The sequence below is a fragment of the Podarcis bocagei genome, assembly GCF_964188305.1.
Source record: "Podarcis bocagei genome assembly, chromosome: 2".
In the NCBI taxonomy this organism is placed as follows: Eukaryota; Metazoa; Chordata; class Lepidosauria; order Squamata; family Lacertidae; genus Podarcis; species Podarcis bocagei.
Genome location: NC_138126.1, coordinates 73,504,918 through 73,525,867, shown reverse-complemented (window position 1 = coordinate 73,525,867; position 20,950 = coordinate 73,504,918). Strand labels below are relative to the sequence as shown.

The following is a 20,950-nucleotide window of genomic DNA, read 5'->3' as shown; positions in this document are numbered from 1 at the left end:
GAAAAGTTTGGAAAGCTCTAGTCTAACCTATCTGAAAGGGTTTTTTTGCGGGGATAAAATGAGCTAGCTTCCCATGCGTGCTGCCCTTAATTCCTTGAAGAAGAAAACAAACACAATACAAACTGGAGCAAAAAAAAGATAATTTGTGTGCTTAAGAAAACAAAAGCCATTTTAAACACCTTTATTAGCAATAATCTAAAACATGAATTGAAAGGTGTTTGCATGAAATGTAAAGTTTGTTTGGGGATGTGTTCCATGTTATTTCAATATGTTGATTAGTTGTTACTTGTAAAAACTCAGTCCAAAGTTTTCAAAAAGTTTAATTTAACTAAAGAGGAAGGATTAAAAGCTTGAAATCTTCAAGAAAGGTCCCCTTCAGAAAGTGCAAAACTATAAAGCCTTCAAAAACGCATTGCTCTAAGGCATCCACCTGTCACTTCCCACTTTCTACATAATTGTCACTTTTTATTGATCCTTTTAATCCCTTTTTCTTTGAAAATCTGTTGCCAGCTGATGTTTCATTACACCAAAGAGAACTCTGTTTTTTTAGTATGTGTATCCCCACAGGTAGCCTCATGCTGAGAGCTAAACCATGGCCACCAATTTTAATTTGCTTTATTGTAAGTATTAATAGCTTATGTGTGTGTCCAAATTTAGATGATGTAAGAGAATTCTATGGTGTATATTTATTGTTACCCGGATAACTGCTTTTAATTTGATTTCAAATGTTTGTGCCATGACACAATTTCTCCTGTTCGCTAATAAAATGCATCGCCTCCTCTGACAAATGCAGGCTCATTTTTATGAAATTACAACCTCTGGAACAAAAGATAAATCCAAATGCACCCAAATTATAAATGTAGAAAACAACATTTATTTACAGCAAGATTTTCTTTATATAAAAAGTACAGCATCTCATTTTAAGACAATGCAGACATAATAATAATAATAATAAAGCTCTTTATGTACAAAAATACAATTTTCATATGAATGAAAGTTCTTGAATAAATTAAGCTAGAATCAGACCCCATCAGTGAATGCTCTGTGTCTAGTCCTACTCAAAAACAAGACAGAAGCAGCAGAGGTCAAGATCCATAATGCATGAACCCAGTTCCTTGTCTGCCCTCTTTAGGGACTGATCATGTCAGGGTTCAGAGCTCTGCCAAGAAAAAAGCAAAGCTCCATCCACAGCAATTAGAGTCATTGAGAATTTTGTGAGCTAAGTACCTAGCAGGAGGCCCTGTGCACCCAGCCAAATCAGCCCTCCCTAAGCCTTTTCATTGTATTGTCAGGGCGTTCAAACCAAATTTTCATGCTCATTTTTCTTCATTAGAGTTCTACAAATTGTAAAATTGACTTTTCACCTTGTCTGTAGCAGCAAATCTGTCCCTTTTATTCCCTTTTCTAAATCATATTGATGCCCAAGAGCTCAGGGCCAGTGGAAAAGAAGGAAACAAAGTGGGATTTGTGACATTCAGAAAAGTGCAAAGAAAAAAAAATTAAATTAAAAAGCAGGGGCAGGGAGAGAGAAAGAAAATCTTAGCAAAGGGAGCAAAAGTCTTCTAGTGAGCTAGATCTTGATGCCATGACAGCCAACTGGAGGCCAGCCTAAACACTGCATTACGTTGTTCACACATCTGGGTGTGTATGAGAACATTTCTTAACATCACTGACTTTTTGGGTTGGAGATGACATTAGTCTGAGGTTGCTTTGATGTGAAGAGGCCCAAAGTACACCTCCCCACCCTGTGTTTTCATGGGAGCCTAGAGCCCAAGCAGGCCAAGCCACCGGGGCAAGCACTGATCGTTTCGCAATGCTAAGAGAAGGGGCACTGCCCAACCAAGGAGCAAACCGCCCTCGTCTAATGGTACTGCACAAAGCAGGAAGTACTCTGCAACAAGTCTTTGTGGAGGCAGCGGAAGGAGAAGAGGTTCTCCGTATGCCCGTAACAACAGTCTTCCGATGTTGTTGGGCTGCCAGGGTTCGAAGTGCAGGCAGAGAGGGAAGAGGTGGTTGGAGAGGCAGTGGAGATCCAGGAACCTGCGTCACTGCCAGGGCTGGGCGGGTCTGCGGAGCTCAAGAAGCTGGGCAGCACCATCTCTTTGGAAGGTTTCTGGAGGCGCTGATCAGCCAGCCTCAGTGTCTCAGAGAGGGCCCAGATGTAGTTGTGGGCAAAGCGCAAGGTCTCTATCTTGGTCAGCTTGGTGTCATCAGGGAAAGTGGGGAGGACGCTCCTGAGATCGTCCAGGGCCGCGTTGAGGTTGTGCATGCGGTTCCTCTCCCGGTCATTTGCCTTGACCCGCCTGGTCTTCTTGATTGTGTGCAGGACAGCTTCGTTCTTGACCTTGGTGCGCCCCCGACGCCTCTTCCGGTCCTTCTCTGCCTCGCCCTTCTCGAGGCCGCACTCTGGGGAAGCGAGACGCTTGGGGGCGGCCAGGGAAGGGGCCTGTAGGCCGCTGAGGCTGCCTTCGTCGTCCGTGAGGCAAAAGGGCACGTCACTGCTGCTCTCCAGGTCAGAGTAACTGGTCTCCAGGGCCGAGGACATCCTGTGAGGAGGAGGAAGAGGAGAAAAAGAAAGGGGGCACCATTATTACCAACTCTAAAGTGGAGACAGAACCACAAGTGAACAGGAGATAAGGAGATAAGGAGATGCATTGCAGAGAGTTGGACCAGATCATCCTTGGGGTTCCTTCATTTTTACAATTCTATGAAAAAAGGAAAACTAAAAATGAATTTTTTAAAAATGGTATTTTTTAAAAAACCCACACCAAACACAAATAACGTGTGAATGTGAGGTTGTTTTTGTTTTTTTTTAAGAAAAAGCCCAGTCAAGAAAAGAAACTGTAAGAAATGTTTAGCTTTTATTCTGCCAGCGTCAGTGTCGTTTCCTTTCAGGGCTGAAGTTCAAGTTTGTCGTTTGTGTCCAGCCAGCAGAGCTGCACCCTCTTCTGCCCGCCCAGCCCCTGCGCCCATCCCTCCTGCCTGCCCCGCTGCTACTCACTTGCTCAGGGCGGCCGTCCGCACATCCACGCGCGCCCAGCCCCCGAGTGCAGCAGCGGGAGGACGGCGAGAGCGCCGAGGTCTCTCTTCCTCGGAGATCCCGGCGGGGAGAAAAGCGACGGGCGGGACACGCGACCCCTCTTGTCTCTGAAGTGATCTCTGCCGCTATCAAGTCGTGTGAGCAACGAGTGTGGCACACGACTGGCCTCAGACATCTTATATACCCCGTAAAACAATGGGCCTCTCTCGCGCGGCTGGCCCCCGGCGCCCCCCCCCCGGCAAGCTCCGGCGGAATGAATGAATGAATGAATCCAGGCATCAGGTCTGCCCCGTGCGGCACTTTCCCCTATTTGCATAATTTATGCGCCGAGGATTCCGGGCTCTCACGGGAGTGTGCCTATAATTACCGCGGGCCAATGGCGAGGGAGAGCTGCCGGGGAGCCACGTGAGCTATCACTGGGCTAAGCCTACTTGTTTGAGCTTCATTAGTCTATTAAAAGGGGAGGGGGAGGGGGAGGGAGATGGGAACAAAGTGATTAGCCTTCGCGAGCCCCCGGAGGAGCCTGGGCGAGCGAGGCCGAGCGCTCGCAGCCGAAGGTTCCAGGGGCCATTCATTCATTCATTCATTCAGCGGTGCGCCAAGCGGGAATGCGGGGGGGAGAGGTTGGTTCCTTCCCCCGCCTCCCACCTCATCCCATCCCCGCTTTTCTCCTGCGGGGCTTAGTTCTTTTAGAGGGGACCTTTTTTGTCACCTCGTGAATAAAGCGCCAGGGATCACTGGAAGACATCAGCAGAGACATAGTATCACCGCAGATTTCCAGGGAGGCACAATGCTCGCTGCTTTTACGGGGTAAAGAAAAATCACCTCCGTTTTGAGGTCTCTTGTCTTCTCTCGACCGACCCCGCAGAGAAAGAGGCCGGAGGCAGAACGGGGAGCGGATTTGATATATAAGTCCTTCTTCCCTTAGGCAGCCAGTCTTGTGCTGAAACTCCAAAATACATCTCAGTTTAAAGCTTTCATATATGTCTGGCTAAAATAGTAACGCCTTTGAACTCTGTTGCATATAGAACGCACAGATTTGATGAGAGAGAGAGAGATTAAGTCTGGTCCTGTGCAGGGTTACTCAGTCCCACTTGGTCGGTTGATACTTGGTCCCCGTTGAAGTGTATATGGGATTCAAAGAAGCAAAGAATTGGAAGGGGCCCAGTGGGTCACCCAGACCAGCCCCCTGCAATGAAGGGATCTTTTGCCCAATGCTGGGCTTGAACCTACAACCCTGGGCTATTTCAGGTTGAATCGAAATTAGTTGCTACTAAAAGTGCTAAGCTTTGGTTGCATCACACCCAAATATAACTGGCCATTTCCTGTCATGAATGGTACCCCAAAATTTCCTACCTCGCCTTGCCTACTGGCCAGCCTTAACTGAATGTATTTTTCAGCAGACGCTGAATGGCCATCTCTCAAAGGCATGGCAGTTGCTTCCTTCTGTGCAGATCCTGGCACATTCTTGTTGACCCCCAAGGTATCTTCCAACCCTATGATTCTAATATCAGAAAAGTATGCTATTAGATCTGTCTGAATATTATTTGATTGATTGATTGAATTTACATCCCACTATTCTTCCCAAAGGAGGAGGTTAAGGTAAATGTGAAGTGATGCTTACTAATACTTTCTGCTGCAATTTATGATTTGCATCAGGGATTAGCATACTTCCCCCCCCCCCTTTTGGGGGTAATCTGGGAGAGGGGGCACATGTCAACAGTGAGTGGTGCCAGAGCCCAAAGTTTGATGGGGCCACCCCTTCTTTTCTACTACCCCCCTTTCATACTCTTTTTGTAACCCCCTTCCCTTCCCTCCTCTCTCTTTCTGTCTCCTGCTTCACTCTTTCCTCTCCCTGTCCAATAGGCTACTGGGGAAGGGACAGATGATCTGTTCAAGTTGACAGAGCTCTGAACCCACCACTTGCAGAAGGCTTTTGAAATGAGGCCAAGGGCTACCTGCAGCCCTAAGACAATAGGTTGCCCACCCCTATCTATATAGGGGTTGTAATTTGTAAAGACCATTAACCATCTTTCTTGCATTTTCCATTCACAACATCCCTGTGAGGCATGCCACTGCTCCCATTTTGCAGAAGGGTAAATGCACAAGGCCATCTATTGATGCAAGGTCTCCCAATGAGACGTTTCAATGCACTTACTATAGTAAATATATGCTTCTCTTACCTATGCAAACTTGCACTAGTTGGCTCCCTTTGAAATGAGCATTTTGCCAGTAAAATTCACACAACTGATTATTTGCTTCAAAATGGATCCAGAAGGATATTCTTGTCACCAGCTATAGTCCAAATTTCTGTTGTTTGTTTAAATAGATTTTTGTCTTCAACCAGCCAGGGGTCAGGCAGAAAAAAAGTCATGTGCTTTATTGATCAGTAACAATTCACCGTAAATAGCAGAGAATTTTGGAAGCACCCATAGGTTGAAATTTGTTTGCATAATCTATTCAGTGAACACTTATGAATAGCAAATGCCCAGGAATAATAAGGACTAATTCATTTGCAAACAGAAAGAAATGCTAAATTTATTGGATAATTTATTCCCAATGAATAATTCAGATTCGCTCAATAGCAGGCAGTCTACTAATTTTGTGAATAAATTGTGCAAGCCGGCAAAGATAATACCACTTGCGCTTTTGGGGTCTGCGTTTGATGGAAGTCAATTGGAGAAGACTCATTGACATGTAGAAGATCAAGAATGGGCATTTGACTGGAGAATATATTAAGATAGTTGCTAGCATGTACTCAGATTTCCCTGTTTCACTGAAAAATATTTGAAAGTAACTCCATTTCCGTCACAACATCAGCTTATATTGTGCTTAATTTTTAAAATTTTAACATTGATGGGTATTCAAGGGATGTAATATTAACTTTGGTGATTGATCTATTCTCTGGTCTTTTGTAAAATGATTTTTTCCTTTCCACCCAACTGTTCCTTATTCAAAATGGTTTTTGAAACAGCGTAAGTTTGTTCCTAGTTTTTTGCATTCTGATGCCTGGATAATTTGCTAACATTCCAGTCCATTTGGTGTATAAATTGCTTCACAAAATTCAGAACGCATATTTTTGTAGACGTTACTGTAGTTGTTATTGATCAATTGAAAATATTTCTAGTGTGCATTTCAAGGCTATGACCTTACAAAGTGGCACACACAACAAAGAAGATGTATAGACAAGAATTTGATAATCAAATAAGTATGAATTGCTAAGAGGTAATTCATAGGTCTAAACAAAGCCACAAGATTTCAACACAGAAAATACATAGCTCAGATTCACATAGCCTAAAACACATTGAAGGAAGGAAGCCTGGAAGATAAATGTTTTAAAGACCTGTTTGAAAGTCTGCACTGAACAAGCCAAGCATAATGAATTCAGAAAGCACTTCTGTAACTGTCAGACCACTACAAAGAAGACCCTGTCTCTCATAGCATCAAGCTTTCTGATCTTAATTGGCTGCCACACGAACAGGACCTCCATATAGGTGAAGGCTGTCATTTAGAAAACATCCATAATTAAAATAAAACAAGCACTTGAAAACATTAAAATGGGAACATACATAATTAAAACACACAATAAAACAATCTCATTAAAGTGACACAACAATAAGAGTTTCTCCATTCTTTGAATCAATTGCTGTCATTTTAGAGTTTATCCAGACTCTGGCAGCTTCTCCCATGGCTCTTTCAATGCCTTGACATCAGCTTTTCATTCAATAGTTATCTAATATATGTCTATATTAGATATAAAACCAGTCAATAACCTTTTCCTACAAGAGCAGGCTCAGAATGAGTTCTTGTGCAGCACAGTAATATGCATGTTTACTCGTGGGTTGCAGCCTGATTCAAGGTGGGTTGTGACAGGAGCACTAACACCATGCAAATCTATATCATATATCGTATGGTGAATGAGTAAGAAATGGTAAGTGTGTTAAGGATTACAGCCTTAGAAAATTAATTATCGTTCCTTTTTCAAAGTTTCCAAAGTTCAGATCTCAAATGTATCTTTGATATTAAAAAGTAATTCCATGAATCTTAGAACCCAAAGAAACTTAAATTCATTTCCATATTTAGAATTCCAAGCATCGTGCTTGCTAAGTATGTTTTTAGGTGTATAAATGTCTAGTAATAAGGGTTATAGAGACAGATGTGCAAATGGTGACTATGGCATTTGTAAAAATGAACTTATTGTTTCAGTGCTGAGGATGTGTGGATTAAGAAAGAAAGAGGGAGGAGACAAGCATTGTATATTTACGATGCTTTCCTGTCCATTCTGTTCTTAAAGAGATTATTCCACAACAAGAGCTTTGCCCTTGCTCTATGTTTATTGATACTGTGCCGCTGGGTGTCCTTTAAGGAGCTGCTCCTCGAAATGGTGGGATATCTTGAACACTGTCATCCCCTGAGAATTGTCACTTCTGAGCAAGCGAACAAGAAGCATCAGGGGATTTCCCCATGACACATATCGGAATCACTTTGCAGTTCAATAGTTAAGAGTATGGAAAGAAACAGAGGCTCTTGTGTTTGCTGACACATGATTAACTAGTTAAAAGCAGTCCAGCCACCTTCCCTTTTCAAAATCATCATCCAGCCCAGTTTACCCAAGCCAGACACTTCACTTTCGAACTGTGCACAGCAGACAGTGTTCACAAGTTGACTCTCATCAAGGGCATCAACAGACCTGTCACTTACAACACCACCAGGCCACCGCAAATCTCCCCGAAATGACCTGCAGCAGGCTGGTGAAATTGGCATATCGGCCATGTTATGGTTAAGTGAATGCCCACGGATAGTCAGTTATTAAGGGATTGGTTTCCAGTGGCCAACATCTGGATGTTCCAATACGCACAGGCTTAATTCACAGGCTGCCACAGCAGCACTGAAACTAATTCCCAATGGTCTGACCCCACTCCACTCTGGTAATAGCATTCAGAGGTATGTTTAATAACAGGGTTACTCCCCGTGCCAACATTGCCTACCGCCAGGAAGGGTGATAATGCTGGCATGGAAAGGAACCAAACAATTTGTCTGCCTATGACTCTTCTTTCTTTGGCAATCACTCGTAGCCGAGTAAGATTGTCTTCCATAAACATGGTTTTAAGTGACTGTGGAGGCCAATTCTGGATCCACACGTCCTTCCACAGTAGGGCCATAGGTTTCTGGGTGGGAGTTGATCACGGTGTGGATTTGCCAAGCGTGCCTTCCTCTTAGCACGTTTCTATCTTGCGTCCTGAATTCAAGTGTCTTCAAAGCCCATGACACCTTTGGTAAAGGCTGTTCTCCAATTGGAGCGCTCGCAGGCAAGTGTTGGTGTTTATACTACATTTTAAAAGATTTGCCTAGAGACAGTCTTTAAACCTCTTTTGTTGACCACCAGTATTACGCTTTCCATTTTTAAGTTTGGAATAGAGTAGTGGCTTTGGACCAGTCCAACAAAGTTGAAGTTGAAGAATCATTGCTTCAACACTGGTGATCTTTGCTTCTTCCAGTACACTGGTACAATCCCTGTCATGGGGGCAATATATGAATCATGCCCAAGCCCTTGTTCCCCAAATTTAAGGATGATCATAGAAATAAATTCTCAGATTAATTTTCAAGCTAAATGATGCAGCTCTTGTGCTGTCATTTTCAATAATGTTATGTTTCATTTCCGATCACACATTGCAGCCAGCATAGCCAAGGGGCAGAGATGATGGGAGTTGCAGGGCAGCAAATCTTGAGGGTGAAGTATTCCCCACCTCTGGCATGCTACTTCTCATTTTCTCTTAAATTTTATGTCCAGCGTTTGGGAGTGTTGATTAAAACAGTCCTCGCCTCCCCCCCCGTAAACTGAAAGGGTTCTAGTATCTGGGAAGATAAATAGTCAAGCAAAGAGGTCAGGAAAGATGTTCCTAAGGGATTTTGCATACACACCACATTTACATGGAAATTGTAGTGCAGTGATCTACATTCTACACTCACAAGTTTGGAAGAGACACAGCGGTTCCATATTTCCTCCTTTTTATTTTATACACATTTTTGGAACTCAGACTGGATTAGTGTTCCCTGTGAGCACCGTGTATTTTGTTTGCAGCAATTACAATGTTTTAATGAGACAACCATAAAATCAACCATTAATTATTTTGTTTCAAACACTTCTGTGTCCTTTTGAGGCAGGTCTATTTAGAAATAGTTTAGAGAGTAGCCTGCAGTTTTATTCTTTCTTCAGTATTATACACAGGAGTGGAGAAGTCATTTATAAATAATTACACAATGTTTTGGGTCTTTGGGCTTGTATAATATATCAAAGCGATTAGTACACTCATTGTTCCATTGTAAATGGGGCTTTCCCCCCTTTGCTTCCTTTCAGTTTCACTTGCCCTGTATTCTATCCAAACCTTTTTCTTGAAATCCTTTGTCTTCTTCATTCTTTTAGCGTGTTACAGTGCAGAGGCACTCTTATTCTTCTTCAAACACTCACAGCATGAGCAAAGAAAGCTACTTCTGTCGCATCTTAAGTTTTTACCATCACTTTCGGACATCCCCCCCACCTCACTTCCAATTTTCCCAGACTATTGATGAGTGGCCCAATGAAGAATTATAACATCCATCAATTATTGGTGCTCCTGGTGTATATTAAAAGAGGGAGCTTTCAAAGTCTCACTTCCTTGGTGGTGGGGCTTTCTTTAAAGAAGCAGGAGAGAGTGAGTGAGCACGCCGACTGATAACCATTGGCTGGGTTTTGTCTCCCTCAACAATATTCCTATTCCACGGATTTTATGGTTATCAGGGTGTATATTTGAGGAGGGCGAGGGGTGGGGGGTGGGGCTTTGCAAGGCATTTAACTTATTTCTTTTATGAGCAGCCTAAACAATACATTTTCAACCCAAACAATATCTGTGCCCGAGTAACAGTTTAAATGTCAGTCAAGCTCTCAGTGGTTGAAAATAAATGATCCCGACACAGGACAGTGTAAAAGCTTCCCCACCCAGCGATTGATGGAAGAGGCCATTTTCAAAGAGAGACTAATGTTGACGGTAACGTTGTATTGGCAAAAGGTGCAATTTAACCTTATTACCCCCTATAAAGTGACAGAATACGGTACTTCTTCTTTTTTCTTTTTTTTAAAAAAAGCTAGATTGCAATCTTGGGGAGAAAGGCCTGCAGCATCTTGAGTTGAAAGGTCCTTGTGTCTGGCGTTTCTGCCTGGGGATGAAAGAGATCAGCCAGGAGGATTCAACAAGGCGATCCTCTGATAGGATTAGACCTGCACCAGATAGGATTGCAATTTAATACAGGGCCACACGAGACAGGGAAAAACAGAACTTCTTTTTTTAAAAAAAGTTTCAACGAAACACCTATGTTATTCAAAAAGGTGCCGCGGGAGAAGTTGGGAGAGGAGGCAGAGAATTCAAGCAGGGAAAAGTTGTTAACTTTGACTGTAATTTTTCTCCCACCATGGTTGGAACATTAGCAGAGCTTTAAGAAAAAACCCGATTTGATTGTTTCCTCATTTGTGTGTATTGCTTTATATGGGAACATTGATACAGCCTCCCCCCCTTTTTTTAAGCATGAAGAGACAGATGTGGTAGAATTGTAATGAAATTTTTAAAAAGGGGGGGGGAGGAAAAAAGAATTACTATAGTATTGAACTAAGATTTACACAGAGTAGACCACGGCTAAGTTATGTCCATTAATTCCAGTAAGTCCCCTCTGAGTAAGACCACCATATATAAGGAAGGAAATAAATAACAGGCTTTTGGTAGGATTTGAGTGATTGGGCCATTTGTTAGTTGATTTCATTGCTTCCTGTATATTTACTGGGTTTGGGGTATGGTGGTGTGTGTGTGTGTGTGTGTGTGTGTGTGTGTAACATTTATTTATTTATTTAACAGGATTTGTGTCCCTGTTAATTGCAAATAAACCCTCTTAAGCAGTTTACAAAAAAAGACAAACTATGCATTATTGTTGCTATTTGATAATATTTTGCATTAAGCCTTTTTAAAAACAAAAAAACTGATTTTATGTGTAACATGCCCTTCTCTCATCGTTTCATGAAAGGTGGGCTTTTGAATCAAATGCATGGATAAGGTAGGAAAGGAGACGAATATGGTATGAGAGTGAAATTAAGAGCAAGGGGAATGGAAAGGAAATGTAGCTGTGTGACGAGGTTTGTTTCCCAAATGGCAAGAGTGAGGACTTCTGGTCAATATCGGCTTTTCCTTGGTTAGCCTTTAGCAATCTGTCAGGTCTTGAAGCCTGTTTACATATGAACAGCCTGCAAACCCTAACCTTCAAGCGGAATGAATGCACATTGCTTGCTTTGGGTCCTGCCTCTCTCTTCTTCCTTTCTCCCTCTCACCCCTCCCTTTCCCTCAGCAGAAGTGGGGATGGATTTGCTGTCATTTGCATAGCAGGTGCTTGATTCTTGTTCATTCTTCGTTAAAGAACTTTTAATATGGGATAAATTGCTAGGAATTAGGTGGAGGCAGGAAATAAGCAGAGGGACTGTCCATAGGCTTCTCCCAGCCTGGAAGGAAAAGAAAAGCTAAAGACCGTACTGATCATCAACAATAGCAACAATATTCTGCACTTTCTCTTGGAGTTCAGTAAAAAAGAAAATAACTTTCTTCGGCCGGTCTCTAAAATCCAAGCTCGAATCTGGTTAAGCAATAATCCCAAAGAAGACAGTAATACGATTACTGTCCCACAGATCTTTGAGTCAGAAACTCTGATAGGAGAGTTTAAAATGTTAATCCCTGGCATAATCCTTTCCTTTGGCATTGTACAAGTGCTGCAGCCACAAGAGATTTTCCTATTTTTCTTCTTCTCTTGTTTTTTGAAGGGGGGAAGAAGGGAGGGGGGAATCAAGCGAGGCAAAATAGGCCCATTGCTTGGAATCATAATGAATGCTTTACTTCAGTGCTTCAATTGTGTTTCGTTGCAGCTCACGATCCTGGGAGGGCTCCCCTTCATCTTGGTAGGAGAGGGGCTGACCGGGAGGGAGGGGGCATAGTGTGTGCACAGCGATGGAATTGCTGGGGGGGGGGGACAGACCAGAACGCCTGTGCATTTACAACTGCTGTAGTATCTGATTCCTTTATAACTTGGTGTTCAGGCACTATCCTATTGGAAATTAGTATCATGCCTTCTCTTTGGCAACCTCTGCAAAGTTCCACACAAGCAGAATTATTCTTCCTCTTAATTTGGCTTGCTTTTTTATTTTTTACAAATTTTGGTTCTTTAGAGCACTGGTATTTTATTTTATTGCCAGTTTCATTGCCAAAAAACAAACAAAGCCCAAAAGAAAACAAAAAACTCACACACACTCCAGAATACAACATAGGCATGATGATATCTCAAGTAGTTTCAATTATTTCATGTATATATCCCATCTTGAAACATAAGCAATCAAAGTAATTAAAAGGGAACATACTAAAGTACATTGACATTAAAAAGTTCTAAAATGGAATGCAAAAGACAGCATCAAACAAACAAACAAATGGCTTGGGAGTACAAAAGGAGTTTCCCACCATATCTAAAGTTGGCACTATTTCCCCAAGGAATTAGCCCGCAGCTGTGGAGCCACCACCCAAAAGTCCCTGTCTACTAAGGTTGACACCAAGGCCATAAGGTAGTTTCTCAGCAGTACCATCTGAGAATGGAGAACGTCCCTCCAGAAAGGACTGGGGCCTCCATTAACATACAGCACCTGCAAGACCTACTTAGGAAAGGTAACTCAGAGGTTTCCATAGTTGAGGTAATTGAAACCTGCTGGGAGAGTCAGGAGGATCACCAGGGTCCCATTCTCAGGGTGACCAAGGCTGAAGGAGGATTGGAATGGATAATCTAAATCTACCTGGATTGCTAGAGGAATAATAAAATAACTCTTTATCAGGCACAAGAATTGTCTGGTGAAGAATGAGGTATACTTTTAATGTACATGTGGCCCTTTCCCCATGTGATATAGCTGTTCTAAGAGCACAACTCCCTACAGGATGCCATTACACAGTGGTACCTCAGGTTAAGTACTTAATTTGTTCTGGAGGTCTGTTCTTAACCTGAAACTGTTCTTAACCTGAGGTACCACTTTAGCTAATGGGGCCTCCTGCTGCTGCCACGCCACCGCCACACGATTTCTGTTCTCATCCTGAAGCAAAGTTCTTAACCCGAGGTACTATTTCTGGGCTAGCAGAGTCTGTAACCTGAAGCGTCTGTAACCTGAAGCGTCTGTAACCCGAGCTACCACTGTATATGGAAAACAAAAAAGGACACCGGGGTTTTCTGTGCATGGAACTCACACAGAATCTCCTGTACACAGGCAATGAAAGCATCCCATGTTAATCTATCCTAATCATTCTTCCCAGCAGTGAAGTGGATATATCACAAGCAGATGGGCTGGACCCCCCAAATGAACAGAGGCAGTGAAGGCAGCCCCCTCTGAGCTTTTGCAGGCAAATCCTGCGTTTTGAGCGGAGGCTGGGACTCAGACTCAGACCCTCCCCCCGCATGCAGTGGGATCCCAGAAGTGGGAGAGAAAGAGCCAATGTTCTCCATGTAGGATCTCATAAATGGCAAGTTTTAGTCTTCATAGACAGAATTAAGGACAGCAGAGGATGAAAAAACACGACCAGTTTCCATTGCCACCACAGTCCTTAAACATCCCTTGAACAGCATGCAGGAAACGGGAAAAGTCAGAAGGAACCTGAAATCTCTGAAATAAACCCAGAGATTTACTGACAAACTCGATGCCTCTTCTCCTCAGTAATCCCTCAGGGCAACTGGATCTTTCCCTAAAGGCCAAAGAGTAAGACCAATCCCACAAAAAGTTGTCCTTCCCACTTCAGCCAGGGAAATCTGCATATGGAAACTGGCTTCTGTGGTTGGTGTGAATGCAGAGCTGGAGCTGGAAATCATCTATATCTATGCTGGTAGTGAGCCAGGCTTATGAACACACTTAATGCATTTTATGGGGCCACTAATTCTTGAATGTAACTAATACTGAATCTGGTCCGTAAGTATGTGTATCAGAGAACTACTAGTTTTCCCACTTTGTGATTCTATTCCTGGGCAGTGCAACTCTGAAAACCATATTACTAGATTCCAATAGCAGAGGACAAAATCTCAGCCCTATGAAGCAGTCCCAATAGTTTCTTCATGGACACAATGGCCGTTGAATTGGGGAACCGGATCCTAAGATCACACATGAAGACAGCCCATCTCTTGTGCCAGATCTCCATCACTAGCCTAAAACTAAGCTTTAGAACTATTAAGCAAGGTATTGCCATGGAGTGCAAATAGGAATGTAGGAATGTAGAGAATTATAATGGGATTTCTTTCCGAGAGGTCATAAATAGAGACAAGTCAGTCAGCTCTGATGCACTTGCTAAGCTTAAGATGTTGCATTAGCTGCAGCTGTGCAAACACCTGCTTTTTGGCCACTGCAAATAAGATAGCTCTCCCATGATCAGCCTGCCTGTGAAATAATGGTGCTTCACAACCCAAAACTGCATCAACTGAAAATGTGTGAACAAACATGGCTGTGGTTCTGGATGTTGTGATGCTACAGTCATAATGCTCAGCTAAGGGCTCCCAGTAGCTGTCAGTGACCGGCTCTGTAACTAAAATGTTAAATTTGTTGATAACCTGGGGGAGAGAGCGAGAGCGAGAGAGAGATAGAGATGGCCCTTACATTCTGCAGAGGCCAGAGGTTGGTGAGATACTTAAGGTAGCTGGACATGTCACCACAGAATTTGGCCAATTTTGCAGGACTTATATCTTCAACCCTCTTTCTGGAATAAGAGCATTTCTTCAAGTTGCTGGATTTAAAAGGTGGCAGTGTTTCTTTTTAAATTCTGCACTCCGTCTCACAAGAATCCTGGAGACAAATCTGGGTAAACGCTGGGCTTTATGTGGCAAAAAATGAGGGTCTCTTTGTCACAGAATTTTAGGTATTACCAGGGACCTGTTGCATTCTTCTTCTTCTTCTTCTTCTTCTTCTTCTTCTTCTTCTTCTTCTTCTTCTTCTTCTTCTTCTTCCTATCTGACTGGGTTGTTGTTTAGTTGCTTAGTCGTGTCCAACTCTTCATGACCCCATGGACCAGAGCACGCCAGGCACTCCTGTCTTCACTGCCTCCTGCAGTTTGGTCAAACTCATGTTCATAGTTTCAAGAACACTGCCCAACCATCTTGTCTTCTGTCGTCCCCTTCTCCTTGTGCCCTCCATCTTTCCCAACATCAGGGTCTTTTCCAGGGAGTCTTCTCTTCTCATGAAGTGGCCAAAGTATTGGAGCCTCAGCTTCACGATCTGTCCTTCCAGTGAGCACTCAGGGCTGATTTCCTTCAGAATGGATCGGTTTGATCTTTTTGCAGTCCATGGGACTCTCAAGAGTCTCCTCCAGCACCATAATCCAAAAGTATCAATTCTTCGGCGATCAGCCTTCTTTATGGTCCAGCTCTCACTTCCATACATCACTACTGGGAAAACCATAGCTTTAACTATACGGACCTTTGTCGGCAAGATGATGTCTCTGCTTTTTAAGATGCTGCCTAGGTTTGTCATCGCTTTTCTCCCAAGAAGGAGGCATCTTTTAATTTTAATTAATTTTAATTTTAATGGTTACCCCAGCCATTTTGGGTGGCTTCCGACAAATTAAAGCACAGTAAGATATCAAACATTAAAAACTTCTCTAGCAGAGACTAATGCAATCAGATTGAGTCTAGATGGAACTGCTACAGCTAGGGCCAAGACTAGAAGAAGCTATGACACAACAGCAAGGGGGTTTTGCTCTCTTCTCTCTGGACCAGGGGCGGGGAACTGGATCCAGCCAGATGGCCATCTCTCAGAGTTACGTGAGCTGCTTCCTTCCATGCAGATCCTAGGAGCATTCTTGTTGACTTCCAAGGTCTCGTCCAACCCTATGATTCTAATATCAGAAAAACATGCCTATTAGATCTGACTGAATATTATTTGATTGATGGATTGATTGAATTTACATCCCACCATTCTTCCCAAAGGAGGAGGTTAAGGTAAATGTGAAGTGTTGTTTGCTAATACTTTCTACTGCAATTTATGATCTGCATCAGGGATTAGCATGTTTTTCCTGTTGCGGGAAAGATTTCCTCTTTTCATCAACCCACCTAGCTAATATCCAGCTATTATGGTTGGCAATGTTTTGAAGAAATGCTGATTGGCAGTAGACGGCTAGATAATATTGATGGCTTGTACATCAAGTAGATGGGGGATTCTTCAACATCAACTTTGTTGGACTGGTCATGTTGTGTGGATGCCTTATTACCGTCTTCCAAAGCAACTACTCTATTCCAAAGTTAAAAATGGAAAGCGTAATGCTGGTGATCAACAAAAGAGGTTTAAAGACTCACTCAAGGCAAATCTTAAAAAATGTAGTATAAACACTGACAACTGGGAAACTCTGGCCTGCGAGTGCTCCAATTGGAGAACAGCCAATTTATATTTATGGAAGATAATCTTACTCGGCTACGAGTGATAGAAGAAGAAGAAGAAGAAGAAGAAGAAGAAGAAGAAGAAGAAGAAGAAGAAGAAGAAGAAGATTGATGATGTCAAGGAGATGGGGAAAGAGAGTTAAGTTTAGGAGAAGTTTGGAAGAAAATCAGTATCTTTTTCAATTGACTGTATTAAATAGTAAAACTGCTGTCCTGGGCTGCACTGCTAACCCCACTTACCTAGGAGTAACTGCAATTGAATTCAATAGGACTAAGTATTCATAGGACTGCAGCCTTAGTTTTCAGGTTTCTCTGTTTTGGAAGAGTTCATCAATGTAGTCCAAAGCATCTTCATGTGATGTGATTTGAGCTGCTACCCACTGCTTGTGAACTCCCAGTTTTGTAACTTGTCATGGGATACATTTCCAGGCACATCCATGGCCATATCAGTGAGCATAGAAAGTTAAAAGGCACCTGTGCAACAAGGAGCATGGCACTGTTCTGAGGATTTCTACGTATCTGATGGCTGACATGTTTGGAATACATTCTCCTCTTTTCTTTGGGATGAAAAAGGTTGTAGCATGGCTGCATGCACCATGACATTACAAAGATGTCTGTTCATGGCTGCGGCAGAATTTCTCTACTTACTCCTCCAGAAATTCTATTTATTTATTTTATACAATCTTTTTTGTTCAGTTTTACACTACATATTTAAATTCAAACATTAGACATAATCATCAGCATTTAGGATTCCCTGAATCTTTAGACTCCATCCTTTTATGGTTTCCATTTTTAATCTTTTTCAACTGCATTACATATTTTCTCCATTTTTCTTAAAACAATCTATTTTTACCTTAGTTTTTTAGTATATTACAAGCATTACTCAAATCCTGCCAAAGTTTTCAGTTGTTTCCAGTGTTAATTTGTAATTGTAAATCCCCCCCCCCCATTCCTTATTAAAGTTCCTCTCTTCCTGGTTTCTGATTTTCCCAGTCATTTTCGCTATTTCAGTGTAGTCCATCATCTTCATCAGCCATTTGTCTCTGGCCAGGACCAGAAATTCTGTTTAGACCAGCTGAGTAGTATTTGAATATTTAACACCATAAGTGAGCAAATCTGCCACATTTATGTTCAACTTCTTTCCTGAAAGTGTGGAAGTGATAGCATATTTATCAGTGATCTTTTAGAATAATTTTAAAAGAAACATGGAAGGGTGAATGAGTAGGATATATGGACTGTAATCAGAAGGCATGGTTAATCTTGTAGTGAGGATATTCTGATTAGGATTCTTGGGTGGTTTTTTTAAAGCCCTCTTCAATTCAGCATACATTTAATACCAATTAATTCAAGAGCTTGGCTAATTCACAGCTGTTGCTGAGGACAATACTTCTAATGAGATGTGCATTACATTCCTATTAATCTAAGGCCAAAGTACGACAAGGCAATAGAGTAGATATTGAGCTCCTTTTATATTTGATATTGTTGAATTTAGTTGTCTGGATGGCTATTAAAGAGCCTGTGATCAGGTAACTGAGTGGTCAGGGCTTTAATGCTCCTTTGCTGGGCAATAATGTCCCTTGACTGTCGTTTCCTGTATGGGAATGGATAAAAGTATGACGTTTCTTCAATGTATTTGAATTTAAAAGATCACTATGGGTGTGTGTGTGATTTTTTTTTTAAAAAAACTATTTTCTGAAGAAATTGGTTGCTTTTTTCTCCATTGAAAATGTTTTATTCCACTGCTGTAAGATGATTGCAGCATAAGATGCGCAGGGTTCTATAGCTGGAACGCCCCCCCCTTCCCAAAAACTGATTTACTTGTATGGGAGCCTTAGATTACAATGGAAAGATCATTTTTGACAAATCAGGAAGTGGCATTGTAAGTGATTTAATTATATGTGCCAGTTAGAATAAATATTTTCTGGGTTGTATCCAATGCTAATCCTACCCAAAGTAGACCCATTGAAGTTAATGAATGTGATGCATTAATTTCAGTGGGTCTGCTCTGGGTAGGATTAGCACTGAATACAACACTCATCATTTTTATTAACTCGTGAATGCTTGTTTTAGAAATGCAGGGGAGAGGGGGGAAATCTGAAGAAATTCTATGATGTCCCACATCTCCCAATACAGTGGTACCTCGGGTTAAGAACTTAATTCGTTCTGGAGGTCCGTTCTTAACCTGAAACTGTTCTTAACCTGAAGCACCACTTTATGTAAATATTTATTAAGGTTTTTACAGTGTTACAAAATGAAAAAGAAAAAAGAAAAAATACAAAATATAAATAATTAAAAACAATTCAATCTTTTCATCACTTATCTTTCATTTACTTGTTTCCCGGACCTCCTCATACCTCCCCTTTTTGTATTCCAGTTCAATTTATTTGTTCAGCAATTCCTTTCCCTCCTTATTTTATCCTGATCTTTAATCTTGATATATTGTAACCTAAATTTACCTGTTAAGAATCGATTTTTTTTCATATTCTTTTATACCATTACAGCTAGAAACCCCTTAACTTCAATCCAACATCATTCTAACATTCATTAATTTTACAATATTTCTGTAAATAGTCTTTAAATTTCTTCCAATCTTCTTCCACCGACTCTTCTCCCTGGTCCTGAAGCACCACTTTATGGGGCCTCCTGCCGCCGCACCACTGGAGCACGATTTCTGTTCTCATCCTGAAGCAAAGTTCTTAACCCGAGGTACTATTTCTGGGTTAGTGGAGTCTGTAACCTGAAGCATCTGTTATCCAAGGTACCACTGTATCTAAAACAGCTTTGATACAGTAACAAGATGATGATGATACTTGCCTACTTACTTATTATATTCCAACATTCCCCAAACAATGGGATGTGCCAGCCAGTGGGGCTCAGTCCACCTTCATGTGGGGTTTTTTGCCACAGCTTGCCCTGTGCTCCCTCACTGTTTAGGGACGTTTTTACTGTTTGATGTTTCATTGTATTTTAAATATTTTGTTGGACGCTGCCCAGAGTGGCTGGGGAAACCCAACCGGATGGGCAGGATATAAATAATAATAATAATAATAATAATAATAATAATAATAATAATAATAATAATAATAATAATAATAATAATTCCCCCTCCACAATGTACTGATGCTGGCACCAGCAACTCCTCACATGCTAACTAAAGGTGACTGGGAGACAGAGAGCTTTGGAGAGGGAAAATAAGTCTCTGAGAGGAAAAGGACAGAGGAGGTGTTTAAAGAAACAGTCACAAAAGGTTATTACGTGTAACAACAACAACAACAACCTTAGGAAGGCTGTAAGAAAGGAAAGCTGTTATAGGACCATGAAGTATGTGTAAAGGAGCAGGGAGGAGAAGAATGTGGCAGCTTGGGAGGATGAAGTACCAGTTAAGTGTGGAAAGGGAAAGGGAGAAGAAATTACAGGGGATGAGTAAGAACACATTGAGAGGGCATTGGGTGAGGGGAGGTAGGGTATATATAAGATTAAAGCCACTCCTTTTAGAGCGTCTGGGTTGCAACTAAAATAGTGAGGCTGAGTCACTGGGGGGGTGTCACCTAATGAGTTCTATCAGCAGAAGCCCCGAAGAAGGATTTTCATTTGTGCAGTGGGGCTTCCTCTCTGCCTGCTCTGACTATCCCCAAACTTGATGTGGGTGGGAGAACCCCCTGAGCAGTACAATGGGAGAGGAGAAGAGGGAATCCTGTCTGGCATGACGAAATTCTTGTGCTGATGGAACAATCAGAGGAGCTCACTGTCAAATCCCTCCCATAATTGCCAGAACTCACTTGAGAAAAGCCAAAACTTTGGAACTCCTTGCCACAATAAAATTGCTGTGCATGTATGTTGAGGGGGAACCGGCAATTTCCAACGACAGATTAGTTGTCACTAGAAAATTATGACAGTAATTGCCAGGCAATTATGCCAGACTCCACTTCCATGTTGTGACTGCTGGGCTTCAGGAATTTTCAGCCCTCTCAAAAGTGCCCCAGGGATAGAAAGTAGAACCACCACCCCACCGAAAGAAAAGCATGCCTTCAAAATCTGTGGTGATTTGCTACCCACAATGCAGTTGTTCTGCAGTAATGCCACTTATGCAGTAATGCAGTAGTGACATTGGTGGAAACATTTCAGGATTGTTTTGGGGATCACAGCCATAGGCTGCAGTTTTAATAAACTACCATAATCTGTTCAAAAACCTCACATCACAGAAGACCACTCCATGGTTAGGGAGGGACACAGAAACCTTATTCAAGTCAGTGGGTTTCTCCCCCCCCCCATTCCATTCCTCACCCCTTACATTCAGCACATCAAACTGTACCACAGACAGCACATAAAATGTGTGTTCAGTTTAGCGCACCATCACTTGGGTGGCAGTCAGGATGAAATATTAACAGAGAAATTTGTCTTCTTGATTCCAGGTAAGGCTGCAGACCAGGATCAGGAAAGGATGGTAATTGATTGCTT

General features: G+C 42.1%; 1 protein-coding gene across 1 annotated transcript; it reads right to left on the bottom strand.

Moving 5' to 3' along the window:
* Positions 1-895: 895 nt before the first annotated feature.
* Positions 896-3,186, bottom strand: NEUROG1 (neurogenin 1). The gene is made up of 3 exons (XM_081184695.1): positions 3,096-3,186; positions 3,002-3,056; positions 896-2,546 (listed from the first exon to the last, which is right to left on the bottom strand). The coding sequence occupies exon 3, from the start codon at positions 2,543-2,545 to the stop codon at positions 1,862-1,864; it is 684 nt and encodes a 227-aa protein (XP_081040821.1). The 5' UTR covers position 2,546; positions 3,002-3,056; positions 3,096-3,186; the 3' UTR covers positions 896-1,861.
* Between the last annotated feature and the right edge of the window lie 17,764 nt (positions 3,187-20,950).

Excerpts from the sequence above, each read along its gene's own strand:
- NEUROG1 (XM_081184695.1), bottom strand. The coding sequence starts at position 2,545 with ATGTCCTCGGCCCTGGAGACCAGTTACTCTGACCTGGAGAGCAGCAGT.